The sequence below is a fragment of the Bubalus bubalis genome, chromosome 3 (assembly GCF_019923935.1).
Source record: "Bubalus bubalis isolate 160015118507 breed Murrah chromosome 3, NDDB_SH_1, whole genome shotgun sequence".
Taxonomy (NCBI): domain Eukaryota; kingdom Metazoa; phylum Chordata; class Mammalia; order Artiodactyla; family Bovidae; genus Bubalus; species Bubalus bubalis.
The window spans coordinates 165737391-165764142 of NC_059159.1; the positions used below are offsets into that span (position 1 = coordinate 165737391).

At 44.9% G+C, this 26752-nt stretch overlaps 1 protein-coding gene across 1 annotated transcript; it reads right to left on the reverse strand.

Moving 5' to 3' along the window:
* Positions 1–353: 353 nt before the first annotated feature.
* TNFSF15 (TNF superfamily member 15) lies at positions 354–25031 on the reverse strand. The gene is made up of 4 exons (XM_006061197.3): positions 24703–25031; positions 9924–9966; positions 8967–9014; positions 354–5387 (listed from the first exon to the last, which is right to left on the reverse strand). The coding sequence occupies exons 1-4, from the start codon at positions 24925–24927 to the stop codon at positions 4933–4935; spliced, it is 771 nt and encodes a 256-aa protein (XP_006061259.1). The 5' UTR covers positions 24928–25031; the 3' UTR covers positions 354–4932.
* Between the last annotated feature and the right edge of the window lie 1721 nt (positions 25032–26752).

Below are 26752 nucleotides of genomic sequence, written 5' to 3' on the forward strand. Positions count from 1 at the left end.
GTCACGATCTCAGAGTCCCTTGTGTTGGACAGTCTCTGAGAAAGTAGGAAATGGCAACCACTTCTAGGCTAGAAGCCCTGAACCCTTGACAAGGCCTTCCAGGTTCTTAATAATCAAATAGAACATTAATCAATTTAAGGAAAGGAAAGGAAAGTGAAGTCTCTCAGTCGTGTCAGAATCTTTGCGACCCCATGGACTGTGTAGCCTACCAGGCTCCTCTGTCCATGGGATTTTCCAGGCAATAGTACTGGAGTGGATTGACATTTCCTTCTCCAGTGGATCTTCCCAACCCAGGGATGGAACCCAGGTCTCCCGCATAGTAGACAGATGCTTTACTGTCTGAGCCACCAGGGAAGTCCATTTAAAAATGGACTTAAAAAATCAGTTTAAAAATGGCCACAAAGATTTGGAAAAGACCTCAAAAATCCTTTGACTCAGTTCTTCTTCTCACCTCAATGAAAGAATGGTTTCTACAAAAGCCTCAAGATGAGTCCTTTACTTGAATATCTTCTGGGACTAAACATTCACTATCTGGGAACATTCTCTTGAGGGATAGAAAGTTCATTTGGATATCAAGGCAGAAATGGTGACCCTGTAACTTCAACTTCTTAGCCTTAGTTCTTTCTTCTAGGAAAATAAGAAAGAAATCTCTTCCCCTTCCTACATCACCCCATTGACACTTGATATTTCTCACGTCTTCCTCTAATTTCTCCTCCAGTTATTAAGAGGAGTACTATTTAATAAGAGGAGAGGGTAATTGGTGAGCCTAGGATTATGATTCAGGAAGCTAGTATCCCAGCTCCAGATCTGCCATTAGCTCATTGTGTGGTCCTGAATAAGTTCCGAATGGGCTGGTATGGTACTTTTTTCTTAAAATGGGATGATGGAAGGAGAGATGGCAGGGGGCAAATGTGTATCAGAGCTTGAAAAGTTGTAAATATGGTTGTCAGAGTCAGGCAGGGCATAGATGTGACTGTTCTGACCCTCACTCTCTCACTGTCAGAACAGAAGCATTCAGGGGTTAATAGTTCACTGAATTCTTCCCAGGCCCAGCTGCCAACAGGATGCAATCGCTCTTAATATCCAGGATAGTGGTGCATCCTTTAAAAAATTTCTTCTAAAAATGGCAGAATCCTTCCGGGCTCTGGGTCCTGGGAGAGCAAGAAATCTTGAGGAAAGTGACTTCTGCATGTGTTTGGCAAGGTGCAGCGTATAAACAGTCCTGACCTAAAGAATTAATCCCCAATGTCACAATCATGAAAATACGACTGGGAAAGGACTTGGGAAAACACCTTGCAAGAGAAACTTGGCAACAGACATGCCTTGTTGCAGTGAGCTAGTTGAACTTTTACAATCCAGAGGGGTTACTGACAATCACCGGGGTGGCATTTCCTCTGGGGTGGCGTAGCTTTGATTGAAATGGAGCCCAGGGCTCTGGCATGCCCTGTTATTGAACTGAACCAGACGCTTTTCAGGATGTGAAAGTGCACCTTTTCATGTCCTACTGTACCTTAGCCAAACAATTTAGGAAGTTTAGTAGCTTAAGCAATTTTGTTGGGCCAAATAGATCCAAACCACGTCAAAATGCTAATGACCTCATGCATTTTGATCATGGTTCCTGTACTGGCTGAGAAACACAGGCTTTTCAAAACATTTGAGTTATCCCCAAAGTTATAATAGTGTCATTGGTGTTGATGGATTATCTTCTCTAGTCCAGGAGATAATAAAAACCTTTTTCTATATGTGGCTTAGCTAGTGGATTTTACCACAGAAAGTATCTTTGTTTTCTCCCCTTTTATTTATGGAGAACTGTACTTGAATAGCTATTTAAAAAACCACTTAGGGTAAGCACAAGTCATTTTGTTAATGATTATCCTTCATCAAACGGCACCCATTTTCATAATGAGAAAATACCCACATGCCTAAAGCTAGCAAATTAATTAGCTAATACAACCAAAATAAATTAAAAGATCTACAGACAGTGGGGGTGCTAAGCAGTTAGAATGAACACATCAGAAGAGAAAATAATTTTTCTTTGTATCCCCAGGGCAAGTAGGTACTCAGTAAATGTTTGTGGAATTGATTTGATTTCAGCCTTCTCATAGACTTAGAACCAGTAAAACATTTTCTCCCTAAATTAACTATTTTACAAAGCATGTGAGCATGTTCCTTTTCCCCTTCTAAATCTTTGAATGCACCCCATTTACTCCTTTTAGGGGACCATCACGAACTTAAAAAGCATTCCCTCACCTCATTTTCACAACTAGTGTACTAATTTTTGTCATGGAAATAATGCCAAGGAAACAGAAGTTCTGACTTGAGTCCCACTAGCAATGTTTGGCCTACTTGAACAATAAAAGGAATACCAAAGAGGATTTAACAAATTCAGCAGTAACAGAGAAGTTAACATTTCATTTCAGCAATGAAAACTTGAGCAAAATACAATCTTCAGTAATCAAGAGCAAAACAAATATGTGGTGGGGATTTTTCCAAAGCCTCAAGTCTTTTAGGAGAGTAGGAAATTCCTATTTTTTGGATAAACTTCCAAATTCACCAGATTCCCTATGGAACAGAGGGAAGATTTGAAGGCCCTTGGTAAGGGGTTCTTTTCAAAGGAGGGCAAAGTGAGCAGGCCACTCTGGGCACCTCTGTGAAAATCCTTTTCCACATCCGAGATTGCTTGGTGCTCACATGCAGATGCAGACAGAGCATTTTATTTCCTTAACAGGGTTAGTTCTGACCTAGAGCCAGGCTGGAGTCATTGATAAAAACATTGCTGAATTGCAAGTAACTATTGTTCTAGGAGTTGGTAGAGGGAACATTCTCTTATCAAGCTGGTTTTGTAGTTACTGAGAAACCTTTCCTTTCTGCTTTAAGTAAAGGGTAATTCCTCTGACTGAGATGCCCTTTCCCCAGGCCCTCTGCTGCCCGCCCACCTCCTTTCAGGATGCAAGCTTCACTTCCCTTGTAAAGACACTTTTGAACCAGGTGGAAGGGACCACGCCCTGCTCTTTGCTCGTGCTGAGCCCTTTGCTGACTGTTTGGAGAAACTCAGGGCTTCAGAGCCTTAACCTCCCAACTAAGAAATTAATTTTTATTTACTTATAGCTCAACAAGTGTTGGTCAAGTACTGCTCCACTAGTCATCGTGTTCAGGAACCCCATCACACACGTCTCTGCCTCTGAGGTAACGAGTAAGAGTGAGGTGAAGTGAAAGCTGCTCAGTCATGTCCGACTCTTTGTGACCCCGTGGAATAGTCCATGGAATTCTCCAGGCCAGAACACCAGAGTGGGTAGCTGTTCCCTTCTCCAAGGGACCTTACCAACCCAGGGATTGAACCCAGATCTCCTGCATTGCAGGCAGATTCTTCATCAGCTTAGCCACCAGGGAAGCCCAAGTAAGAGTGATATCGTTGCCAGGCTTGCTTTCAGACCCATCTGTGAGGTCTCTCACAATAGGGGATATCTATAACAAAGGCCAAGGTGCTGGAGACCACTCCCCAAGTCACACTGACACACTCGCGGGCTTCACAGAATGCTCAAAGCTAACATGTTTCATCCCCATGAGCGCATTTGATCCTGGGAAACAAATTGACGGATTCCTCCTTTACAGACAAATCAACAGAGGCTAAGAGAACAAGAATGTCCTTCCAACCTTTGACATATGGTTGCAGGAAAATCATACAGATTTGAGGATCATAGAGGATATGAACTCATAGAAGCACAGGAGAGTGTTCTGCCTCTTCTTCAGGAAAGACACCTTGGCTGGGCTGATGAGCCAATTCCACATTTAAATCCCTTTGAATATTTTCAAAGTACCCATATAACACTCTGCATATACAGTGAGTCAAACCTCAAAGCAGATCTCAGTTAACATCTCCAGATTTGGTGATTGGCATTTTCCCTCCAGGGAATAAGTCCATCGTCTCTTGGGATCAATCGACTTTGTTATATGGGTGGTCTGTTTTCTAGAACTCTTGTCTTCAAGTTTCTTGAGTGGCCTAATCAGCTGGTTGTCTAACATAGTGAGGAGACCTCCAGAAATCTTCTGTTTAACAGTATCCGGTGATACTTGTTTGGAGTTGGAATTAGACCTTGAAATACACTGAGTGGCATTTGACCAGGAGCCAGGTATTCATATACATTTGGGTAGAGTCTGTCTCATTCTTCATAGTGTGTTTTGGTTTAGCACACACATAAAAGGTACTCAAGAACACTGCTGAGCAGGTGCTGTTGTATTTTTAATATGCATGTGGAACTCACAGTTGCTTGTTTTGGTGCATGTGTACATAATAAAGAGAAAGGTAGTTTTTCTCATTGGGTAAAGTAGTTTTGGCATTTTCCCTCCAGGGAATAAGTCCATCGTCTCTTGGGATCAATCAACTTTGTTATAAAGGTAGTTTTTTCATAGATGGCATGAAAATTAATTCCTTTTCTTGAAGAACATTTATAAGAAATATCAGTTCTTTTTTCTTTTTTTTTTCCGGTAAGGCATTAAAATATGTGTTTGGGGGAACTGATGCAGGATTTTGCCTCTCAAGTGTTTGGACTATTTCTGGGGCTTTGAATTTTGTTTTTAAGTTTCCTGAACTGAAGCAAATGCTGCATAATAAAATTGAACAGTACCTAGGCCCTCTTCTTGACAAATGCATAGGAGCCAGGCATGGAAATGTTCCATTCATTTGGTGATCAGTGTTTTAATGTTTAGAAACTCACTGCTCTTCCAAGCAGTTCTGATAATAGGTCTGCTGTCTTCTGCCTTTTTCTGATTAGTATTCTCATCAGTTAGGTACATAAAGTATGAATTTTTGGCCCCTAAATTTCTTAACTGCTGTCTCTATCCTCCGACAAAGCCTCCTGGTTATAATTACGAGTGAGGAAAATTAGGACCTAAGAAGCAGAGGACCTCCATACAATGACATTTGTCTTACCACTATAGCAAGAAGGCTCCGAAGAAGGTTTTATCTTCTTTTGTGTAATCTACCAAAGAGATATCGCTGACATTCACCATCAGCTTGTCCCCTTCATTCAAGGAGAACATTGCCCCTAGGTAGATGGGTTGGAACCAGTTGCTACCTATTTCACACACTGACTTGGTCCCCATTAGGAGCTGGGTTGGTTCAGGGTAGCTGTCTGTTACCTTGGTGATGACCACGATGATGGAGTCTGGCTTGTTTGGTCGCCTCCCTTGGCTGATTTCACCACACTCCGATGTGGTCCCTCGAAATGTCACCTGGGAGTAAACAAAGTAGTCTCCCGACTCTGGGATCACCAGGAATTTGTTGGTGTAATTCATCCGGTTCTTGGTGAAGGCCAAGCCAAGTTCATGTTCCCAGTGTAGAGCTGGGAACTGATTTTTCAAGGGCTGCATGGGAGTCTGTCTCACAACTGCAAAGACAAGAGGGTGGTTTCATTGCTTGTGTCAGAACCTAAGGAATTTGCTTAGAAAAATCTTACATTATTTTCAAAGAGTAAACAGATTGGATAAAACCAATGCTAACAGTCTCCTTGAGAAGGAATGAGTAGAGGATGTGTGAATGCACATAGACTTCTGTTCAGAGAGTAACATCTTAGGCAGGGGACCTCAAGCAAATCACTTGGCCTCTCTGGACTTGAATTTTCCTGTTTGATAAATTGGAATTTTTTCTGAGCCCTCTGATCTTGGAAACCAAAGAAGGTTAAAAAAAAATCTCCTACTCTCCTTGCTCCAGGCACCTGAAATTCTGTCCACCCTCAACCTGATCCTAAACCTGAGCCATCCTCCTGAAAATATGCTGGCTTCAGGATAAAGCATTCACTGAGCTGATCAAGCCAAATGTCCATCCCACTTCCCCATACGTGGTTCTTTTTAGCTGTATGTACTCCCTTCTATAAAAGGAAAACCCTTCAGCCTATCTCTTGAGAAACTTGCAGACTTTATGGTCTGAGATCCTTCCGTTTGCAAGCCTCTTCCCTCTCCGACCTCCCCACTTTGCAATAATCCTTTTGCATATAGTATTTATTAAAGAGGATTTGTTTTTTGATGTACTTTTCCTTAAAAACAACAAAAAAAAAGAACAACATTAAAAAAAAAAAAAAACGAAAAGGAAAAGGAGATAATACCAGTGGAAAGGATTAAGAGATGATGTATGTTAGGAACGTCCTCTAAACTACATTCACTTTTACTAGCCTTTTGGTTTCGGAAATGCTCTGCTACTGAGAGAGATGTCAGAGAGAGTCATATTCCCTATCACTCCCTTCCAATGCCTATTCCAAAGCCACATGAAACACAGGCAGTAATTAATAAAAAATTAGCATGCAGAACACCAGAGATCCAGAAGATTTTGCAATGCTTCTCTCACATCAAAAGGGACAAAATGTAAGCCAAAATACCACAGACTTGAGGAGTGAAAGAGACAGGGACTCTGGACCACCCGGGCCCTGTTCTAATCCTGACTCTATAACATGGAGGCTCTTCTGTCTGAAACTCAGTCTCCTGTCTGTGAACTGGAGACAAAGGTCTCTCATAGTCTTGTTCTAAAGAGCAGATGAATGAAAGAGACGTGGACATTTTTATCATGATGGCTGGATACAGTGTTACTTCTATATATATTTATTCTCTTTCCTCAAATAAGCTAACATCTTTCATTTTGACATTAAAAATAAACCTTTTTCATATTATATATACTTTATATGTTTTTATGTTTGCATTATTTAAAATGGTGGCTCAGACAGTAAAGTATCTGCCCGCAATTCAGAAGACCTGGGTTTGATCCCTGGGTCGGGAGGATGCCCTGGAGAAGGGAATGGCTACCCACTACAGCTTTCTTGCCTGGAGAATCCTATGGACAGAAGAGCCTGGCAGGCTACAGTCCATGGGCTTGCAAGGAGTTGGACACAACTGAGCAACTAACATTTTCATTTTCACATACATTATATAGAACATATGAATGAATGCTTTTTATGAGGTTTTGTCTATAGCAGAAAAAAATTGAATCAAACCATTGATTCAAACCATTGATTTTGAATAAGATAACCTGCAATAAAACTGGTACTTTTCAGAAAAAAGAAAAACACATTTTAATTTCCTACAACTGCTTTTGAAATTCATAGCAATAACCACTATGTACTGTTGGCCACAGTTTGGGGATAGGTTATATTTAAAGAAGTGTTCAGCAAACTTCTCACTTGGTAAGTGACCAAAACCTGGTTCCCGGATTTTCTGAAGTGTCTTTCCCATTGCTGACTACATTGTGACTTCTTCTGCGATTATGACACATGTTTAGAATGTGTGTGGTCTTTCCTGATCCCTGCACTGAGTGGCCCCTGGACAGCTCTGTTGTTTCTCTGCAAAATCTGTAAAAGCCATTTTTACCAGTGACCTCTGATAGTCTCTACTCCTTCTTTGTGGGTAATGCAATAGATTTAAAAAAGTCATCTGGAACATCCCTGGCAGTCCAGTGGTTAAGACACCACGTTTCCACTTCAGGGGACACGGGTTCCATATCTGGTCAGTGAATTAAAATCCCGTGTGCCGAGTACAGTCAAAAATTAGGGGAAAAAAAACCAAAACTTAATTTCAGATGATTAGAAGCAAAAACATATATTTTCTAGACAAAGTCAGTTCTGTTAAATTGGTATGCAATTAGCTAGGTCAACACAGCAGCAAGCAGGACTTTGAGTAGCAAGTATGTTGTAGTGGAAATAGTTGGAGTCAGTCTCAAATCTCAACTCTTCCTCATCCTGTGACTTGGGAAAGTGAACTTAGTTGTCTGAGCCTCAGTTTCCCCATCTTATTGGGCTGATACACAGGTTGATAGAGATCGTGAATGTAAAATGTCTACCATAGTGTTTAGTATTTGAAAGTGTTACTTGCTTAGCTGTGTCTGACTCTCTGAGACCCCATGGACTGTTGCTTGCCCGGCTCCTTTGTTCATGGAATTCTCCATGCAAGAATATTAAGAGTGGGTTGCCATTCACTTCTCCAGGGAATCTTCCTGACCCAGGGATCGAACCCAGGTCTCCTGCATTGCAGGCAGCTTTGTTACCACCTGAGCCACCAGGGAAAACAGTGGTGCTTGAGACATATTAAAAGCTCAGTAAACCTGGGATAGATTCCTGTCCCAATTTCCATTCCCCCCATTCAATAGGAAAAGGAGTGGCATCTTCATACTTGGTGTCTAGGATTTTCCTGCCAAGCCTGTTCAGTATCTCCCATTTTCATAGGTAAGTGGTGAGTGATAGCAACTGACATCTCCCTGGCCCTCATCCTCACTTAGGACTCACCACAGTTCCCACTTGGTCAAACATTAAGGCAAATGTGGGCCACAGGGATATCCCTTTGTGGGTTGCAGACTTTGTTATAGGTCAGAAGAATATGCTTCTTTTAACGCTCTAGTATTTCAGTGAGTTTTTAACACATCCTTCTGCACTGTCTTGCTCTCATCTCTGGAGTCTTAGAAGTATGTGTGACTCCAGACACAAGGTGTCAGGAATGTCAGCACTAAACTTGGGAATCTGACTAACTGGTGATGCTAAGAGATTGCTCTTAATCTTTTCACATCAATGAAAATTCTTTAGAAATACCTAGCTGAATGTAAATGCCCAATAACTTCATCTTGGATAGAGCACAGATGGACTCAGTAAATTGGCAACTCAGGGGAACATTGATCTTTGACTAGATTTATAATTACGTGACTCTCTGCATCTGAGGAAAGTCATTTCTGAATGACCAAGTGTGAGAATGAAGGGAGAAATGATAGAGAAGGAGGAGCACTGATAGAATCTGAAAGAAAACGCCCAAGAAACAAAGGGGCTTTGGACCTTTCAAGGGAGGAAGAAATCTGAAAACCCTTGACTGAGAGGAGTCTTGTTACCAAGGGGTGTGGTTTCCATTTTAAAGCTACACACTTGAGTCTTGGCAAACACTGAAAGAAGCCTCAGGTCCATGGCCCTTAGCCTCTTTGAAAACACACTCAGAAGAATTACCTGTCAGGTGTGCCCTTGGCTTCTCCCTGTCAGCTCCAGGAGGTGTGTCTGTAAAGAAAGGAGAAAAATGCTTGTATGAGTGGGAGGGTGACTGGAGTGAAGACAGCGTTTGGGGAGTTGCATGGTGCCTGCAACCGGAGAGAAGCATTCCTCTCCTCCAGCTTGCTTCAGGGTTTTTGTTTTTGTTTTTCCCCCCAGGGGCAGGGCAGCCTCAGAAGAAATAATCTTGAACACAAGTGAACCTTGACCCCATGACTTTGGCCAAGTTATCCAACCTGAAACTCTGTTTTCTCATACCTAAGATGGGCACATCAATTCCTACCATGGATGATGAGTGCTCAAAGTGATTCCCAGCACATGGTTGGTGTTCAGCAAGGCTCATCTTGCCTTTCCTTTGCTTCTGTCTGTTCTGTGAGAGCTGATTGGCCTTCTTCATTGTCCCTTCAACTGTATCCTCTGAGCCATCTGAATGTGCTAACAGATCTAGCTGGGCACTGCTCTGTAGCTATGTGACCTTGGCAAATCCCCTTCCCTCTCTGGACCTCTGTTTCCCTATCAGTTCTCAGAGATGATTATATTGGATAACTGTGTTCTAACTGTAGTAATAAAGATGATGTTATTGATGATAAAAAGAAAAATTATTGCATACATTTGGTGTGCTAGGTATTGCAAAAATACCTTTCCAGGAGTTAATCCACACTAACCTTGGGAGGTCGGTACCATTATCACCATTTTTATAGGTGAGTAAACTGAGACCGAGGAAGGTGAAATTATTTGTTTAAGGACTGTCAACTCCACAGGCCATACACTTGGCCATGGCACCATTCTGCCTTCCATAGTGACTGAGGAGGAGCCTCACTTTTCCTCTGAGTCTACATCTGAACTTCCCACATATCAGAACCACAAGAAACATTCTTGCACCCCACAAGAAATGGCATAAAATATGAACACACTTACAAGCTCGCTGATGCGAAGGTCCAATATCCTGCTCTTTTGGAGTCTGTTGGGAAAGAAAGACATGGTTCAGGTCATCTGTGGTCCTTTTGACCCACTGCTCATATCATGAGTGCAGTTAAGATGCTGCTGCTACCCAGCCTTGGTCCTCAGAGATAAGGGAGATGGGCATGAGAATATGGGGTTGATGGCAGTCTTGCACCCAAGCTCTCTCCTTTCCTCTTCCAGCACCCCAATGACCTTTCTCTCTCCTAGGCTTGTCTCTGAAGCTCAGCTTTAAAATTTTGTCCTGAGAGCTTTTTCCTGCTCCATTCTAGGGCACTCTGACATCTTATCGTTGCTTCTGTTATTTGAACAAATAGCCACACTTGCTTTATTTTCTTTTCTTCAGCACAATTTAAAAATTGGAACTATTGCAAAAAATGAGACTGAAAAAGAAATGACTATACTCTCTCACTATCACCCTCCACAATTCTGCCGTATTGCTTTGTAATATATGAAGACTTTTTCATTCTTGCAACCCTAGTTTGTGAGCCATTTCAGATACCAAAGGGTAGTTAAAGAATAACTGCTTTGGGGGGTAGACGGACTGGATTTGAATCCTGTTTCCACCAGTTATTAACCGTATAATCTTGAGCAAGATACTTCCACTCCAAGCTTTGGCATTTTCATTTGAAAAATGGGAATAATAACATCCCCAGCAACAGATAACTCCCGGGTCAGAGATGTATGAGTCAGTATGGAGAAGGCCTAGGAAATGAAAAACCACCACTCATAAGACTTGCATACGAACTCAGGAGCAAAACTAAGTTCTTAGTTTAGAAATAAGATCACTGTTTTACATTATCAATGTTCTCTTCTCTGCTGTAATTTTGACTCAACTCTGAGTCTTCTGATTTGGTTCTTGTAACTACATAGTCCACGTGACCACTGATCATAGTCCACGTGACCACGTGACATGAACACTTGGTTAATTTTACATTTTAAAATTCATGTGTGTATGTGTGTGTGTGCTTGTGAATGAGAAACTGTGAGTAAGAGAGAAGGCAGTTTTATCAGTGGGAGAGGGTGTAAGTCATTGTGTTTTTGCATCTGTGTGTCTACACATGTTGTATGTATGGATTCTATGCATGTGCATATGTGGTCTTATGGATGTAACTGGGTTGTTGGTGGGTCTAGGTCTGAGCAGTTCTGTGATAACAGTGATCTTGTTAGAGCCCAGACCACCAGGCTTGTGTTACTCTCAAGACACGTTGCCTAACTTCTACTAGAAGCCGCCCGCCCGAATTGTCTAGTGACTTTCTCGCCTTCCCAGCACCCTTTTCTCCACTTCCGAGTTCTGTGGATGGCCCCACTACTGCTCCTCTTCAGTTACCAAGCCTGACATTTGCTTGCTGCTTTCTTCTTCCACGAAGCCAAGTATTATTTTTGTTTTGAAAATTTTGTCATTCATGCCTCCACTCCAGGTTTCAGCACACTGCTCTCCTGGATCCTTCCCACAGCCTCCTAACAGGTCTTCCTCCACCTGGTTCCTACTTTTCTTGAACCCATCTCTTAAGCTGCCTTCAAAGGGCTTTTTCTAAAGCATCAGTTTGAGACACAACTCTGTTCCTAAACCTTCGGTGCCCCCTATAAACTTTCAGACACAGTGCTAAATGCTTATGTTGGAATTAAAGTCCCAGCTGCCATCCCAGCCTTGTTATCCACTATTTATCCCTTTCCATGTCCTCTTTGGCTTCCCTGGTGGCTCAGCAGTAAAGAATCTGCCAGCAGTGCAGGAGACACATGAGACAAAGGTTTGATCCCTGGGTCAGGAAGATCCCCTGGAGGAGGGCATGGAAACCCACTCCACTATTCTTGTCTGGAGAATCTCATGGACAGAGGAGCCTGGTGGGCTACAGTCCCTGGGGTCACAAAGAGTCGGACACAACTGAAGCGACTGAGCAAGAGAAGCAGCAAGTTCTCTCTACTCCAGTCATTAGAGGCAACTAAGTGAATGATTCAAGAGACCTGAAAAAGGCAGTAAATGCAGCCTTATTTATTCCCTGAGTAGTGGCACTGTGCTGTGCTAAGCCCTTCATATGCGTTACCTCCTTCATCCTGGCAGTGAGTCTCTGCAGTGGATGCTGTTTATATCCTCATATTGAAAATTAGGCCTAGGGACACTAAGTGTCCACTAAGGGACACTTTCTTAGTGGAAAGTGGAGGAGCAGGGCTTTATCCCAGGCCAACTGACTCCGGAATCCTAAGTCCTCAGCCATTATTCCTTCTAATCCTGGGCAAGTTCCTCATCTGCTGAGGTGGATGGATAAGTGCTAGAGGTTCCATGTACTGTGGCAGTGGGGGAAACACAGAGTCTGGAAAACAGGAACTTGGCCCAGAAGTGGGGGAATCAGAGGGGATTACCCTTGAACTGAGTTGTACAGGTATTAGCCATATAATAAAGATAATGACAATTTTAGACAAGACCAGAAGCTTGTGCAAGAGTGAAGAGGCTCAACAGAGCACAGGAGCAGTTGGGAAACTGGGATTTCTGCTGCCAAATGAACTCATTATATGCTTTTAGCATAGCGCCATGAACACAATCATCTTTGAACACTTAAACCCAATCAACATGATGACTTATCCAGCATGAATAACTTGGATGAGCTTGGTAGGTAGGAAAGCAGCCTAGAAATGAGCTTCCTCTGTAGCCTGTTTCCTTACTTGTTATTGACACAGCTGATAAAGGACTTGCTCCTTTGGCAAGGTAGAAAACTGAAGGTGAATTTTCAGAGAGAACTGGGTAGCCTGGTTACATCCCCTGGTGTAGGAAATGGTACCTTCCCCGGTTGGCCTTCTACTTCATTTAGTTCTTCGCTGAGAGATCTCTGTGAACATCCCGCTTATTTTTGTCTAAGCAGACTTTCAGCTAAGAGTCTGGAGCATTTCTCATGGCTCAGAGTCTGATTGTCTTTAGCAAGAATTTGGGAATGAACTCATTTCCCTATTTGCTCTGCTGGATTTCTGTAACTTGAGCACATATTTTATTTTCATATATGGATGGATGTGTGTGGGTTTGAAGTGGCCCACCCAGCATTCTGTGGATATCACATCAGGAGGCTGTGCCTGCCAGTTGGCAGGTTTGAAGAACAAAGCATTCCAAGAGTCTCCAAGAAGAAGGTCAGCTGGGACTCTCTTTCCAAGAACAACATCTAAAGCCTTCCATTGCTATTTCTCTCTTTCTTTAAAAAATGATTTATCTATTTTTATTTTTGGTTGTACTGAGTCTTTGTTGCTGCACACAGGCTTTCTCTAGTTGTGGCAAGTGGGGGCTTCTCTGTGTTGTGGTGCGTGGGCTGCTCATTGTGGTGGCCTCTCTTGCTGAGGAGCACAGGCTCTGGGGCACCCAGGCTCAGTCGTTGCAACACATGGGCTCTAGAGCGCATGCTCAGTGGTTGTGGCCCATGAACCTAGTTACTCCATGACATATGGAGTCTTCCTGCATCAGGGATTGAACTCGTGTCCCTGGCATTGGCAGGAGGATTCTTAGGCACAGTAACACCAGAAAAGTCCACTTTTTCTCTTAATAATCACTCTATCAAGGAAGGAAGATGACTGTGATGAGAAGCAGGAATGAATAAACAGGAGATTTGAGAGGATGAAACAAAGTTTTCGAGGCAAGGTTTACGTATGTGTCCTGGCTCAATGCTTGTTGCTCTCAAGGTGGTTGCTTAGAAAAAATGTCAGTAAGTGGCTTACTGTCTTCCAACTCTGAGTCGTCTTGATCACTTTTGGTTATTCTGGGGTACCAAGGAGATGATGGCTCCTGAGAAATGCTGGTCACTGCAACATTAGCTCAGAAAGCTGAATAGATACGGAATCCAAGAGCACCCTGAGAAACATACGTTATCCATTTCCCATTAAATGCCTTCTCAAATCACTGGCTGAGAACAAGGATCCAAGTTTTATTCCCCCTTAAGAGCATTTGTCACTCCCTCAAGTGTTGTTGCTTATTTGTGGGCTTATTGCTTTTCTCTCTCTAGCAAGACTTGGTCTGGCTTGCTCACCCCCACATTCCTAGCACCTCAGACAGTGCCTGGCTCTCCCACTGGATTGTCCAATTGATGCTCAGGCACCAGAATGACAGACAGAAGAGAGAGCAGAAGATGGAATAAGATTCAGTTTCAGTGACTTTAGCCAGAATTTTACAACTTAGAAATCCAAAACTTTGCACATATTCTAAATATGTGCAAAGTTTTGAGATTTTGTTAAAAAAAAAAAAATGATTAGGCAGAAGTGGATAGCCATAATCGTTTAGTACAGAGGCCTCCAAAGGTTGTTTTCATCAGGCTCTGCTTGGAGCATAGTCACAGCTCTAGAAATATTTGTTGAAAGCTGGCCAGGATCAGAATCAGAAAATGCAAATGTGTCTGCACACCAGCATATATGTTGATGAGAGAGTAGGACGCTTGCTACTTTGGTATTTATTAGCCCAAGCAAAGCAAACGCATGCTTTTTCCCCTTTAGTTCTTATGAACTTAGTTAATAAAGGTAGAAGTGAAAGTGCTAGTTGCTCAGTCACTTGCGATTCTCTGGGAACCCATGGACCATAGCCCATCAGGCTCCTCTGTCTATGGAATTTTCCAGGAAAGAATACTAGAGTGGGTTGCCATTTTTTCCTCCAGGGGATCTTCCCAACCAGGGGATCTTCCCAACCCAGGGATTGATCCTGGGTCTCCTGCATTGCACGAAGATTCTTTACCATCTGAGTCAGCAGGGAAGATATTTCTTATAGATCAGGGAATTTTCACTTGCATTTGATTTTTTTCCCCTTCTTGCTTTTTTTTTTTTTTTTTTTGAGGGGATGGTGCATGTAGATTCCATAGCGTGTGTGTGCTCAGTCATGGTCCACTCTTTGCGATTCCACGGACCGTAGCCTGCCAGGCTCCTCTGTCCATGGGGTTTTCCAGCCAAGAATACTGGAGTGGATTGCCATGCCCCTCCCCCAGGGGATCTTCCCAACCCACAGATTGAACCAGTGTCTCTCGTGTCTTACGTGCGCTGGCAGGCAGACTGCTTACCACTGCGCCACCTGGGAAACTGGCTGGTAAAGAACCTGCCTGCCAAAGCAGGTAAGACACGAAAGATCCGGGTTCAGTCCCTGGGTTGGGAAGATCCCCTGGAGAAGGAAATGGCAAGCCACTCCACTATTCTTGCCTGGAAAACCCCATGGACAGAGGAACCTGGCAGGCTGCAGTTCATAGGTTGGCACAAAGTCGGACATGACTGAAGTGACTTAGCAGCGGCAGCAACTCAAACTAACCATGACCTATTACTTCAGACATTTTGGAAATTCTGTAATACGTCCAACAAGGAAAAAGGAAGGATGGAGGGAAGGAGGAGACTGCAATCTAGTTGAGGGCTCCTTGGTGCCAGGTACTATTAGTGCTTTTGTGCTTGCCTCATCTAGTACTCCAGTTGCCCTCAGGAGAGGTTATCACCTGTTTATCATCTTTATAAGTCAGAGGCAAAGAGGGGGAGGGATCTGAACCTTTAGATCAAGTACAGACTGGTACATGTCAGGAGCCCTATAAACATTAGCTGACTACATGATGGATGAGCCTGAAGTGATATGGTCTTTGAGAATCTCTTATTGTCATTTCTCCAGAAAAATCCCTTGAGTATATTTTAACTAATGACCCACTTATCCTTTTTCCCATAGTCTGTACTATGGGAAATACTATAAATACCACATAAATAAATAAATACCACATAAATACCACAGTTGCAAAGGCATAAATGCTTTATGACCCATAACATTCTCCCAGCACTTCAAGGAGAAATACACAGATGCTTGTTGCTTTGCCTTTTCCTTTTGCAATTTCCTATTGGTACTTGCACAAGGATATACCCAACCAGGAAATGTTTGATGCCAAGGCCATTTTATTTCATCCTCTTCCAGGGTATGCTGGATGGAGCTTTACATGGAACACTCCAAGTGGTGCAAGGCAAAGAATGTGGTGTTTGCAGCCCAACAAAAGGTGGAAATCTCAGCTGTATTATTTCCTAGTGGTCACAGTGGTAAAGAATCCACCTGCAATGCAGGAGATGAAGGAGACGCAGGTTCAGTCCCTGAATCAGGAAGATCCCCTGGAGGAGGAACTGGCAACCCATCCCAGTATTCTTGCCTGGAGAATCCCATGGACAGAGGAGCCTGATGGGCTACAGTCCATGGGGTCGCAGAGAGTTGGACATGACTAAGCACATAAACATGATAACCTCAATGAGACAGTCTCATCAGTAAAAGCAAACTGATTCTTTCCTCCCAAGACTGTTGTGATGGCGAAGAAAGACCATGTGCTAGAGTAGAAAGCCGATTCATTTTCCTTCTTTGTTTGGGCTCAGTCAATCCTTATGGTATGTGTTGTTGGTTCTGAAGGAGGAAACAGAACAGGCTCTATCTTGAAAGCAGGACTCCATCTTGGGCCGGACTAATGGACTTTGAGCTATATGCCCAGTATCTATGGAAACGACATACCAACTGGAAAACCAGGCCCTCGGAAGGAAGAGCCCCAGGGCTCTCCATTGCCTAAAAGAATACCCTAATTATCTGTGCAACTGAATAGAATCATACATTCTATTATGCTTATTGGGATATGACCACAAGCCTATTGATAATTGTCCACTGTTAACTATCTGGAGAAGGCAACGGCAACCCACTCCAGTACTCAGGCTTAAGGCATATGAATCACGGGTTAACTTTGATTGTATCTGTCTTTTTCCTTTGTTCAGACTAGTTTCAGGGAATTTGGGGAGGTGGGTTTGGGCATGTACACTTAGGCTATATAAGGTTTTCAGAAAAACTGGCCGGGGTCCTTGGCTAAGAGGAGACTGCCTTGGGCCTGCCGGTGTAATAAACTGCACTTCATTGTCTGCATTGTCCTTCTGAGTGAGTTTGTTTCCCAGCACGTGTGGCTACAACAGTTCCACAAACCTTCCCTTCATCCCCACCGCTGCAGTGGTAAACAGAAGCCACCCTTGGGTCTCTTTATGATTAGTGGCACATTTGGATCCTTTTGACCCTCTGGACGGCTCTCTCCTTCTCCCAACAGGAGGCCTCCTTAGTCCACAGTTTGCTTCTAGACTCCTGCCCTTGCTGAGTCTACAGGAGTTGAAGGATTGGGATATAGCCTCACCCATTCAAAGCCCATGCTTGTTGCTGCTTTCAGCTGCGGGGCCTTGTTAAGGACACCAGGCTGGGGGATGACCTCTGAGAGGCACGGTGCTGCTGCCGCTAGGCTGCCTCTGCTCTGTTAGAAGAGGACGCTGGCCTTGAGTGATGTGTGTTTATTTTAAAGAGGGAATGGATGGATCATGGAGTCAGTAGCCAGGAGCTCCAGCGGAAGTGTGCAATTCACATACCTGCTCAGTTGCCCTCCCTTCATTTCTGCAGCGCACCCTCACCTCCTCTGGATTCTCTGTACTTTGCCTCTGGTTTGACCTTGGCAGTGGGCTGGGCTTCTCCTCCAGTTGTGCCCAGACTCCTTGAGGCTACAGCAGAGGCAGCCACTGAGTGCTCAGGGTTCTGCAGTTTACAAAAAGCACTTCTCTCAACTTTGTTTCCTCTAGACAAGCAAAGGGGCTTAATCCTTACATCCAGCAGAGGGAACAGCTTCAGTGAAATAAAGCACTTAAAGGTGGCCTCAGCAGAGAAATGATGTCTGTGGAGCATCTACTGTATGGCAATAGCTTTCTGGACATTGTGCAGAATTCTCAATGCAATGCTGTGAAGAAAATGTGTTACTCTCTCTGTTTTATAGATGGGGAGTTTAAGGCTTAGGGAGATCAGGTACCTTGTGCATTCTTCCATTCTCCTCTCCATCCAGGAAACACTTATGAATGCCTTCTGTGTGCTAGGGACTGCTAGGTGTCTCCAGAGGAGAAAGGGAAGTCTCATTTTTGAGCACTTATTACGTGAAAGGCATTTTCTAGGGTATCATCTTTAAATCCTCTCTGACTACCCCCAGAAAGTGAATAATTTGCTGGCTTTATACTCAAAGGCAGACTAGCATCACGGTTAAGAGGAACGAACACGCACAGGGGTTCTGATCCCAGTATCGCTCTGTGTATGGTTTAAATTTTCTAAGCCTCAGATTCATCTTCTCTAAAACAGAGATAATAGCAGTACTTTCTTCATTGTGTGATTTCAAGGATTAACTGAGATGATGCACTAAGCATCAACAGTAAACATTCACTGCACGTGTTATATGCCAGATCCCACATTAAGAACTTTATAGGCGTGACCTCATGTGCTTGTCTCAAAACTGAATATGAAAAAGCTTAGAATGGAGTCTGGTATATAATAAATTATAATGTGCTTAGTCGCTCAGTCATGTCCAACTCTTTGTGAACCCAAGGACTGTAGCCCACCAGGTACCTCTGTCCATGGGGATTCTCCAGACAAGAATACTGGAGTGGATTGCCATGCCCTCCTCCATGGGATCTTCCCAGCCCAGGGATTGAACCCAGGTCTCCCACATTGCAGGCGGGTTCTTTACCGTTGAGTCTCCAGGGAAGTCCACAAATTATAATAAGGTCACAGTTGTGGCCTGGAAGGGCCATGGCTTTCCCTGTAGTGTGTACCATGCTAAAGCCTGAGCTGGCATCACTGTTGGGTCCCGCTGACCTGGAGCAAAACCAGGATGTCTCAGGGGCCATGTGTAGGAGAAAGAGGGGTGCAGGGAACAAGAACCAGGAGCCTTGCAGGGATTTTCAGGAAAGGCTGGAACTGAGATTGGAGGAGACGGAGGAGAGGTGAGGAGAGTGCATGCAGATGATTCTAGAGGTAGGACCTGGAGGAAAGGACTGAAACTGACGGTGGTGCAGCCCTGGGAAGCCGTGCCTCCCGTGGCATTCCTGACTCTTCATCACACAGCACTGAGTGCCCAACCTGTGGATCTGTGCTGGGTTCGGGCTGAGCCAGTGTGGTGCATTCAGCTATGCCTGGAGCGCAGACTCTGTACTGGAGGGAAGATGAAGGCCTAGACTCCGGGTACCTTTGGGCCTGAGTCAGAGATGGAGAAGGCCACTAAAGGCCAAAAGAACACCCGGGCCGTGTTCAAGAGCAGCTGGGAAAAGATGCATTGGAGTATGGGTGAAGGGGGCAAGACCAGGGTGGAGAAGGAGGTACGAAGACAGCTCACAAATATCAGAGACCAAGAAAAGCCTTCCAGTGCCAGAACCTGCTCTCTGGACTGCTGATGGCAGATTCCAGGAAGGCTGCTGAAATCGTCCTCTTGTGACGTAATTTCCATGAGCAGGGAAGTTCCCGGAGCGTAGCTGCTACGACTGCTAATACTCCACACCCTGCCAGATACTTTAAGTGTTTTATTTCTAATTATCCCTATTTCATACATTAAAAAGCTGAGGCCCAGGAAGATTAGGTAACATGGCTAAGAAGTGGCTAAGCCAGAATTCAAATTGGGTTTGAATTTTTGACTCACGGTTTTTCCACAATGCAAATCTATCTAGCATGCTTCAAGAGTCTCAAATGCTTCACTGTGTCTAATTTTCTTTTTTTTTTCCTGTATAGGTAACAAATATATTTTGTCCAAAATGTTATGGGTTCAAGAATATCTCCCTATTTCCTTTGTTACCCAGCCCCTTCAGTTTCCCCACTTGGATACTAACAGAGTTATCAGTCTATTTAATCGTCTTCCTTGAGATAGTCTATGCATTTATAGACACATCCATATATATTAATATACATTGTTTTTTCAGAAGATGAAGTATTTCGCATTCTATATGCTGTTATGTACTTTGGTTTTTTTCACCTAACATACATCTTCCAGAAAGTCCCACCCTTTCATATGAGATGCTTCATTTTTAGTTTCCCATTGCATGAAAGGACCACGATATATTTAATTGATGCTATATTTATGATCACTTCATCTAAAGGCAACTAGCCCAGCCTTCTCAAATCTAATTTTTATTTCATCTCTGCAACTTACTGGATAATATGTCACACTGAATCTTCCCTAACACATTTCCTGAAGGAAGAGTCCCGTTTAAAGTATTTTCTTTTTTTAACAGTGCTGGTGACCGTTTTTGTTGCTGCTAAGAAAAACCTGGAAGACTACTCACAAGTCGCTGTTGCTTTTCCAAAGTCTAGTCTAGGGACCCAGCAAGAAAGGAACTGGTCCTGTTTTCTGGTAGAGTGGGGCCAAGCAAACACAGACGTAGGATCTGGCTCTAGGCCTGCCCCTGACCTGCTCTGTGACCCTGGACTTCTCCTTCCCTTCTCTGATTCTTGGCTTCCTGAACTTTAAAATGAGGACATTCGACTAGATCAAGTGTCAGCAAACACTTCCTGGAAAGGGCCACGTAGTAAATATTAACTCTGTGGACCACAGGGCCTGTCACAAACACTTAACTCTGCTGTTTGTATGAAAATGTCCAGCGTGTAATGTGTCCAGTGTGAACATGTTCATTGCGTAAGCGAATGGGTGTGGCTGTGTTTCCACCACACACACTGGGTGAGATTTGGCCCATGGGTCATAGCTGTTGACCCTTGGACTAAGGGCATTGCCATCTTTTAATTTCTATAAATCTCTGAAGAGCCCTGCTACTAAGGGAAAGGAAGGGACAGACACCCAGTAGTGCCTAGATTGCCAAGTACTTTCGAGGGGCTTTACGAAGTTTCCTTAGCATCCTTAGGGCTCTTCTGTGGGGTGGGTATGATGGGAAAATGGAAACTTGGGGAGCTTCTGCGCGTTGCTCACTCTCTTCCTTTCAAGCCCCTTTGAGCCTCCTCTTCTCAAGCCTCAGCTCTCTTCTGAGGTAGATTAGAAAAGATCCTCAGGGATGCTGGCCTCCTACCGTTGTTCCGTGGGTGGAATGAGGCGGTCTCTCAGTGCAACCCTCACAGGGGGAAGAGGCCAGGTGAGGACCTGGCGCGCAAGAGCACTGGAGCCCTGAGGGGACCTTGGGGAGCCAGAGGGGCTGAGGAACCAGAGGCAGGGAAGAAGGGTGAGGGGAGAAAGGTGAAGCCACCGTGGTGGGGCCAGGACGCAGTGCAGTGAAGAGGTTCCCAAGAATCACTGCGGCTCCCATGGGGAGAGTCAGGGTCAGGCCCCTCTTTACAGGATCTCTCATTTTGCAGAGTTCTCCTATTCCCTATGCTCCTCAACTCCCCAATACATGAGGGTGATCCCCTCTCTCATCCATGCAAAGGGGCAAATGGAAAGTGCTTTTGTTGGCTGAAAGCTTGATTGTGGATGGGGCGGTGGAGGAGGGGAGGTAACAAAGAAACCAAGGCACCCTGGATTTGTCAACTCTGAGGCTTTGCTCTATCCCCCTAGTCTTCGACCTTGGGTGCTCCGCCGATACTCTCGCTCCAAGTTCCCCGTCTGCCAAATGCCTCTGTTCCCCCTCTCACTGCCTCTCTAGGTTAGGATGAACGTCCAGTGGGATCACGTTTATGAGCTCACGCTACACGTGTGAGATGGGAGCTCATAGCGTATCTTCATTATTGTCTTTAACGTGTTATCATCAGCTTATCCTCTGCTGCTCAGCCAGCTCTTCAGGCCTGTGAATATATTTGAAGGTCTGGGTGACCCCCTTCTCTTAATTTTTCTTGTGTTAGCATTGATTTGCCTGGGCCTGAAAAATCATTCCGTAAACAAGCTCAGATCCTGTGGATCTCACTGAAGGCTGTTGGCAGATGGTGGTTGTGGGGCTGGGTGGGAGTGGTGAAGAGGAGGAGGAGGCGAGGACGGGGACACAGAGGGGAAGCCCATGGAAGGGAGGATGGGGAACATGGTGATTTGCCCCTAGGTGCATCTGGGGCAGTCCCCTCAGGCAGATCACAGTGGGGCTTTGTATCTGCAGGGCTTGTGGAATGTTTCAGGCTCTGAGGGAGACAGATCTGGGTTTGAGATGTGGATCTAGGTCTTACTAACTGTGGCATCTAGGTCATAAGGACAAGTGCAAATGAAAAATAAGAAGCTTTGTTCAAAATAAGAGAAATTTCTTTCCCTTCCTCTTTCCTCGAGCATTTATGTTAGGAAACTCATAAGTGGTTTCTCTCTGCTTTGGAATGTATAGAAACTCTTTCAAAGACCACATAGGTCTCTTCTTGCCACCCTCTCCCTGGACCTGGGAGCATCTCTCTGAAATGTGAACATCAGGAAAGATAATACCCCAGCCTCCCAGTTACAGTGCAAAGGTAGGTACCTAATTTAGGTGGGCACCTGGCTCCGAGTGACCGCCTTCCGTCACAGGGAAATTGGACGCTGGCTCTCCCCCTGGAGGAGGCCACTCGGCTGCCACAGCTGTCACTCCAGTTGCAGGGAGCTCGGATGGACTCGGTGTGACAGCCGGTGGCGGCAAGTGCTCTGAACGTGTTCCTGCGGCTCTCCCCACATTTCCAGCATGTAAACTGCACCTGCGCGTGCTTTATTAGTGCTGTCAGAGCACAGATATTAGAATCCTTTTTGTTAGAAAGAGGAACAGGCAAACACACACGCACACACAGAAGCCTCATGCTTACGCACACAACCGGAAGCTCCTGAGCTGGGCTTCAAAGTCGGGCGGCTAAGAACCCTGACATTTCATTGCTATGTCTACCCAAGCTGTCCTGGTAAACTGATTTTCCTTCTTGAATCCCACTGTCTTCCATCCCCTCTGAGCTAGTTATTGTCTGCTAGCCTCTCTGGGTCCACTCTCGGTCCTGTGCCTGGCGAGTCTTCCCTCCTGGCAGGCTGCCTCCCTGGCTCTTTTGAACCCAGCTTCCAGCTGAGTTCTGCCGAATGGGGTGAGGGGCTGGGACCAGACACTGGTCAGAGTTTCCCTTGCCCGCTTTCTGTTGCCTCCCTGCTGCCCCTCCAGGCAGGCCCTCTCCTACAAGTTAGGTCTCCTTGGGTTCTTTTAAAGCGCCTCCCTCTGTTTGCCTCTTCAGGTCAAGAGGCGGTGACCAACTATACCGTTGGTAGCACCAGGATGCTGCCAGCCCTGTGGTTCCCATTAATCCGTCTGCATTTTAGCAAATTGACCTTTCTTTGAACCTCTTTTAAATTCTTTAAACATTCTTATTTAAGTCTCTTCTTTGAATAGGGCTGGTGTTTCTTTTCAGGACTCCAATTCCTGCATGCTCCCCAGCCTTAACCTCATTTCCCTTTCTCTTTCTTCTGACCAAGAACTTGTATAACCTGACCAAACCACAGCTCCAAAAGTCCCCACATGTTCACTCTCCAGGGAGATTGATTTAGCAATGACAGAACGGAATATTAACTTCTGCATCTCTTGAGTGCCTACAACAGGGCAGGCACGTGGTTCCTTCACTCACAGGGCTTCCTGTCTAGTGCCAGCTTGTGCCTGGACTCCCTTTCCGACTGGGTACATCACTGCCCCCTGAGGGACCACAGCATCCCACCTGATGGACTTTTAGATCAACACCCCTTGGGCAGTCGTTTGGGGCAGAGACAGGGTTTTCCATCAGAACCAAGGAGAGCTCAGGTTGGAAAGCACTCACTGCCTCATTCAAGAGCACCCGACCCTTTCTGGCTAAAGAGGGACAAAGTCCAGAATGTTGACTGGACTCTACAGTTTGACTTTGTAGGAACCAGCCCCACAGTGGTCTAGGGTCACAGCCCAGACCCCCATGCCCTCCTGTTCTGTAATTATGAGCAGCGATTCTGGTTGTCTGCCTGTTTCTACATTCCCTGAATGGTCGTGGCATGTGGCCATGGATGCTGGTGTCCGGATCTCAGCCAGTGTCAGTCTCAGGGTCCTAATCTCTGCTGACCCTGATGGGTGGTGAGAGTTACACGCTCACCACGACTGGTTCAGCATGTCTCTGCTTTCAAGTCACCAGCAGTGCTTAGAGAACAGGTTTCCAGTTAAACTAACTGAAGAGCCTGTTTTCCCCTCTGGAATTTAATACTTTGGACTGAAGTTAAATAACTTATCACAGATTATGCAGGAGAGTTTTTTTTTACAAGGGTATTGCTTGAATGACACGCTCTTCAGGCTTTGAGGTTTTTGGAGTTCCTAGTCTGGAACTGTTTTCCCCCATCACCTGTCAGCACTCTCCAACCATTGCATCATTGTTTTCCTAGACCCAATATTCTTTGACTAAGCTCCGTGACACCCCATCCCGACCAAGACCGGAGAGATAAATAATCAGGTAGGAGGTTCTCTTTTGAGCTTTGATAAAGAATATTTCCAAACCCAAGAAAGGGGGTTGATTAAATAAATTATAACACATACATATACAGCAATATAATACAACCATCTATGTCATCATGCTGCTGTGAATTTACTAACAATAAATAAAATCACAATATATTAGGAGACTCAAAATAAACCCATCTTATTGAAAAATACCCCAAAATGTTAATTGTAGTCACCTTCATGCATTATGGGTAATGATAATTATCTTTTTCCCTTTATCTGTATTTTCTTTTTTTGACAACTATGTATTAGTTTTGCACTTCCTCCCCCCATAGTTTAGCTTTTTTTTAAAGAAAAGGAATACCCCCAAATTATCAGTACATTATAAGTATCTAAATATGTGGCTTGAAGTTCTTTCCAAAATAAACATCCAAAAGCACAATTCATACCCTGGCAATGTTAAGAGTAAAAACCAGTTTGGACTTCTCCAGCCCTCACATTCTACCTCTCCTCTGCATGTGGAAGCAAGCACCGTGATGGATCCCGGAGCTCTGTCCAGAGCTGCAGTAGTGGCCAGGTGGCCTCCGGAGGTCTGCGGACCCCCAGGTCACCGAGAAGTCTCACTTACCCGGAGCTCACAGGCCTCTCCTTGGGCCCGGAGCTGGCCGACGAGCAGGTAGGTGGTGAGTGCGGCCAGGATGGGGATCGACAGCAGGCAGCAGGTCAGAGGCCAGCGTGCGCTGCTCCTCCTGGACGCCAGCCCAGCCCTGGCCTTGGGCCTGCAGCCGCCATCCTCCGGCAGCATTTCCACACTGGCCGTTTCCCTGAAGCCCAGTGTCAGGCTCTCTGCCATGCTCCTGCTGCTCCTAGAGTTGCCTCCAACTCCTTCTGGGCAGAGAGACCCCCCATTAAATAGAAGCCCAGCTCTCACAGTGGGTGAATTAATCACTGCCTACTCCTCCCCTTGCCCGCCCCCCCTCCCCTTTCCACAACACACTTGGCCCCACCCCACCCTGCTAGGGAATGCACCGCCTACAACAGAAACCAAGTTTGGTTTAAGAAAAAAAAAAAGAGAAGGAGAAGAAGAAGAAAGCTTTCCCAAGCATATTTATATACAGTGTGCTCATGTGCTCCTTCCTTCATCTACAGAAGGAAGTCAGGAAAGTCCCTGGAGGAGGAAAAAAAGAATTCAAGTCAGTGGGTGGAGCCAATGAAAACATACCTGCTCCCTGGGCTGCTGGAGGCCTGCCCGTGTGCCAATCTGGGAGTGTGTGTCTTCCGGAAGTGAAAGTGAGGATGGGGAGGTATGCCCTGTGGCTTGCGGACTGGCAGATGGAAATCATGTTTGCATCACCACTTTGCAAAGTGCTGCCAAGCCCTCTGCTTTTTTAGGTCTCCTAGGAGCTTATTCCCATTGCACAGATGGGATGACTGATGTCCTGAAACGAAAACACACCTGCCCTAGGTCAGCCAGGGATTAAGACACAGGAGCTAGGAAGATGATCTGGTTCTTCCAAATCATGTTTTAAGCTTCTTTCACATGGTTGCTTATGAAAGGAAAGTGTATTTTTAGCTTGTGTTGACCAACCTGTGTTTGTCTGAGGCAAGAGTATGAGGTAATAAGAGGTGACTGTCTATATGGAGAGGACACCCTCTGATGAGTCCAAAGTTGACTGAGCCCAAGCTGGGCGTGCCTGGGGGCCATCACGTGTAACAAAGGCTAACACTGATTAAATGCTGGCTTTGTGCCGGTCACTCTTCTGAGTGAGTGAAATGTATCAATGAAATTATTCCATCCTGAGATGACCTTTTGGTGTAGAAATGTTGCTCTTCCCACCTGACAGATAAGGAAATGAAAGTGCAGAGAATAAGTGATAGAAGCAGGCTTGGCACTGGGGCAGGCTGGTTCCAGAGACTCCCAACCATTACGTTACACTGCATGTCCACGGACACCCACACCATTCTACCCAGACTGTCATCCCTTCAGGTACAGGTTGCAGAGGCTTCCTGGAGAAAGAGGTGGTGTTGGAACAAGACCTTGAAACTTAGGGAGGGTGATACTGGAGAAGAAGAGAGGGCCCTACAAAAAGACGGGTTACAGAAAGAGGAAAACTTAAGGGTGTCCTGTGGCATATGGTGGAAACCAGTCTGACTCGTGCCTCTATTCAGCGGCTACTTCTGTTTCTATCACAGCTGGAACCCTGCAGGCTTCTTGGAAAAACCTTGCATGACCCACCCACTGTCACCTCTCCGCAACGTCCAGCTCTTCTCTTATTGTTTTCCAAGCTGTGGTTCCCTCAATGCACTGTGGACTAGCTGCTCTGTTGTATTTGTTGTTCCTCCACTGTTTCCCCTGCCATTGAGTATTTCATACTAGACTGTGACTGTTTCATCATCCTCAGTAAAGTATCAAATCTAAGACGGCAGACACGTCCCTTCCTGTTGCTTCTAACGTAGTAACTGTCACATCATAGACTCTTAACCAACACCTGTTGAAATAAGCATCTAAAATATTCTCAAAGAATCCCAGCCAAGGGTGTGTTCCTTGGTTACCTATTCTTGGTTTAACAAATCTAATAAGAAACTTTTCCTTGAGATTAACCTAAATCTTTGCTATTGTAACTTTTAAACATGTAATCACACTTAGTATCAAATCATCTTGAAGGAGTTTATAAACG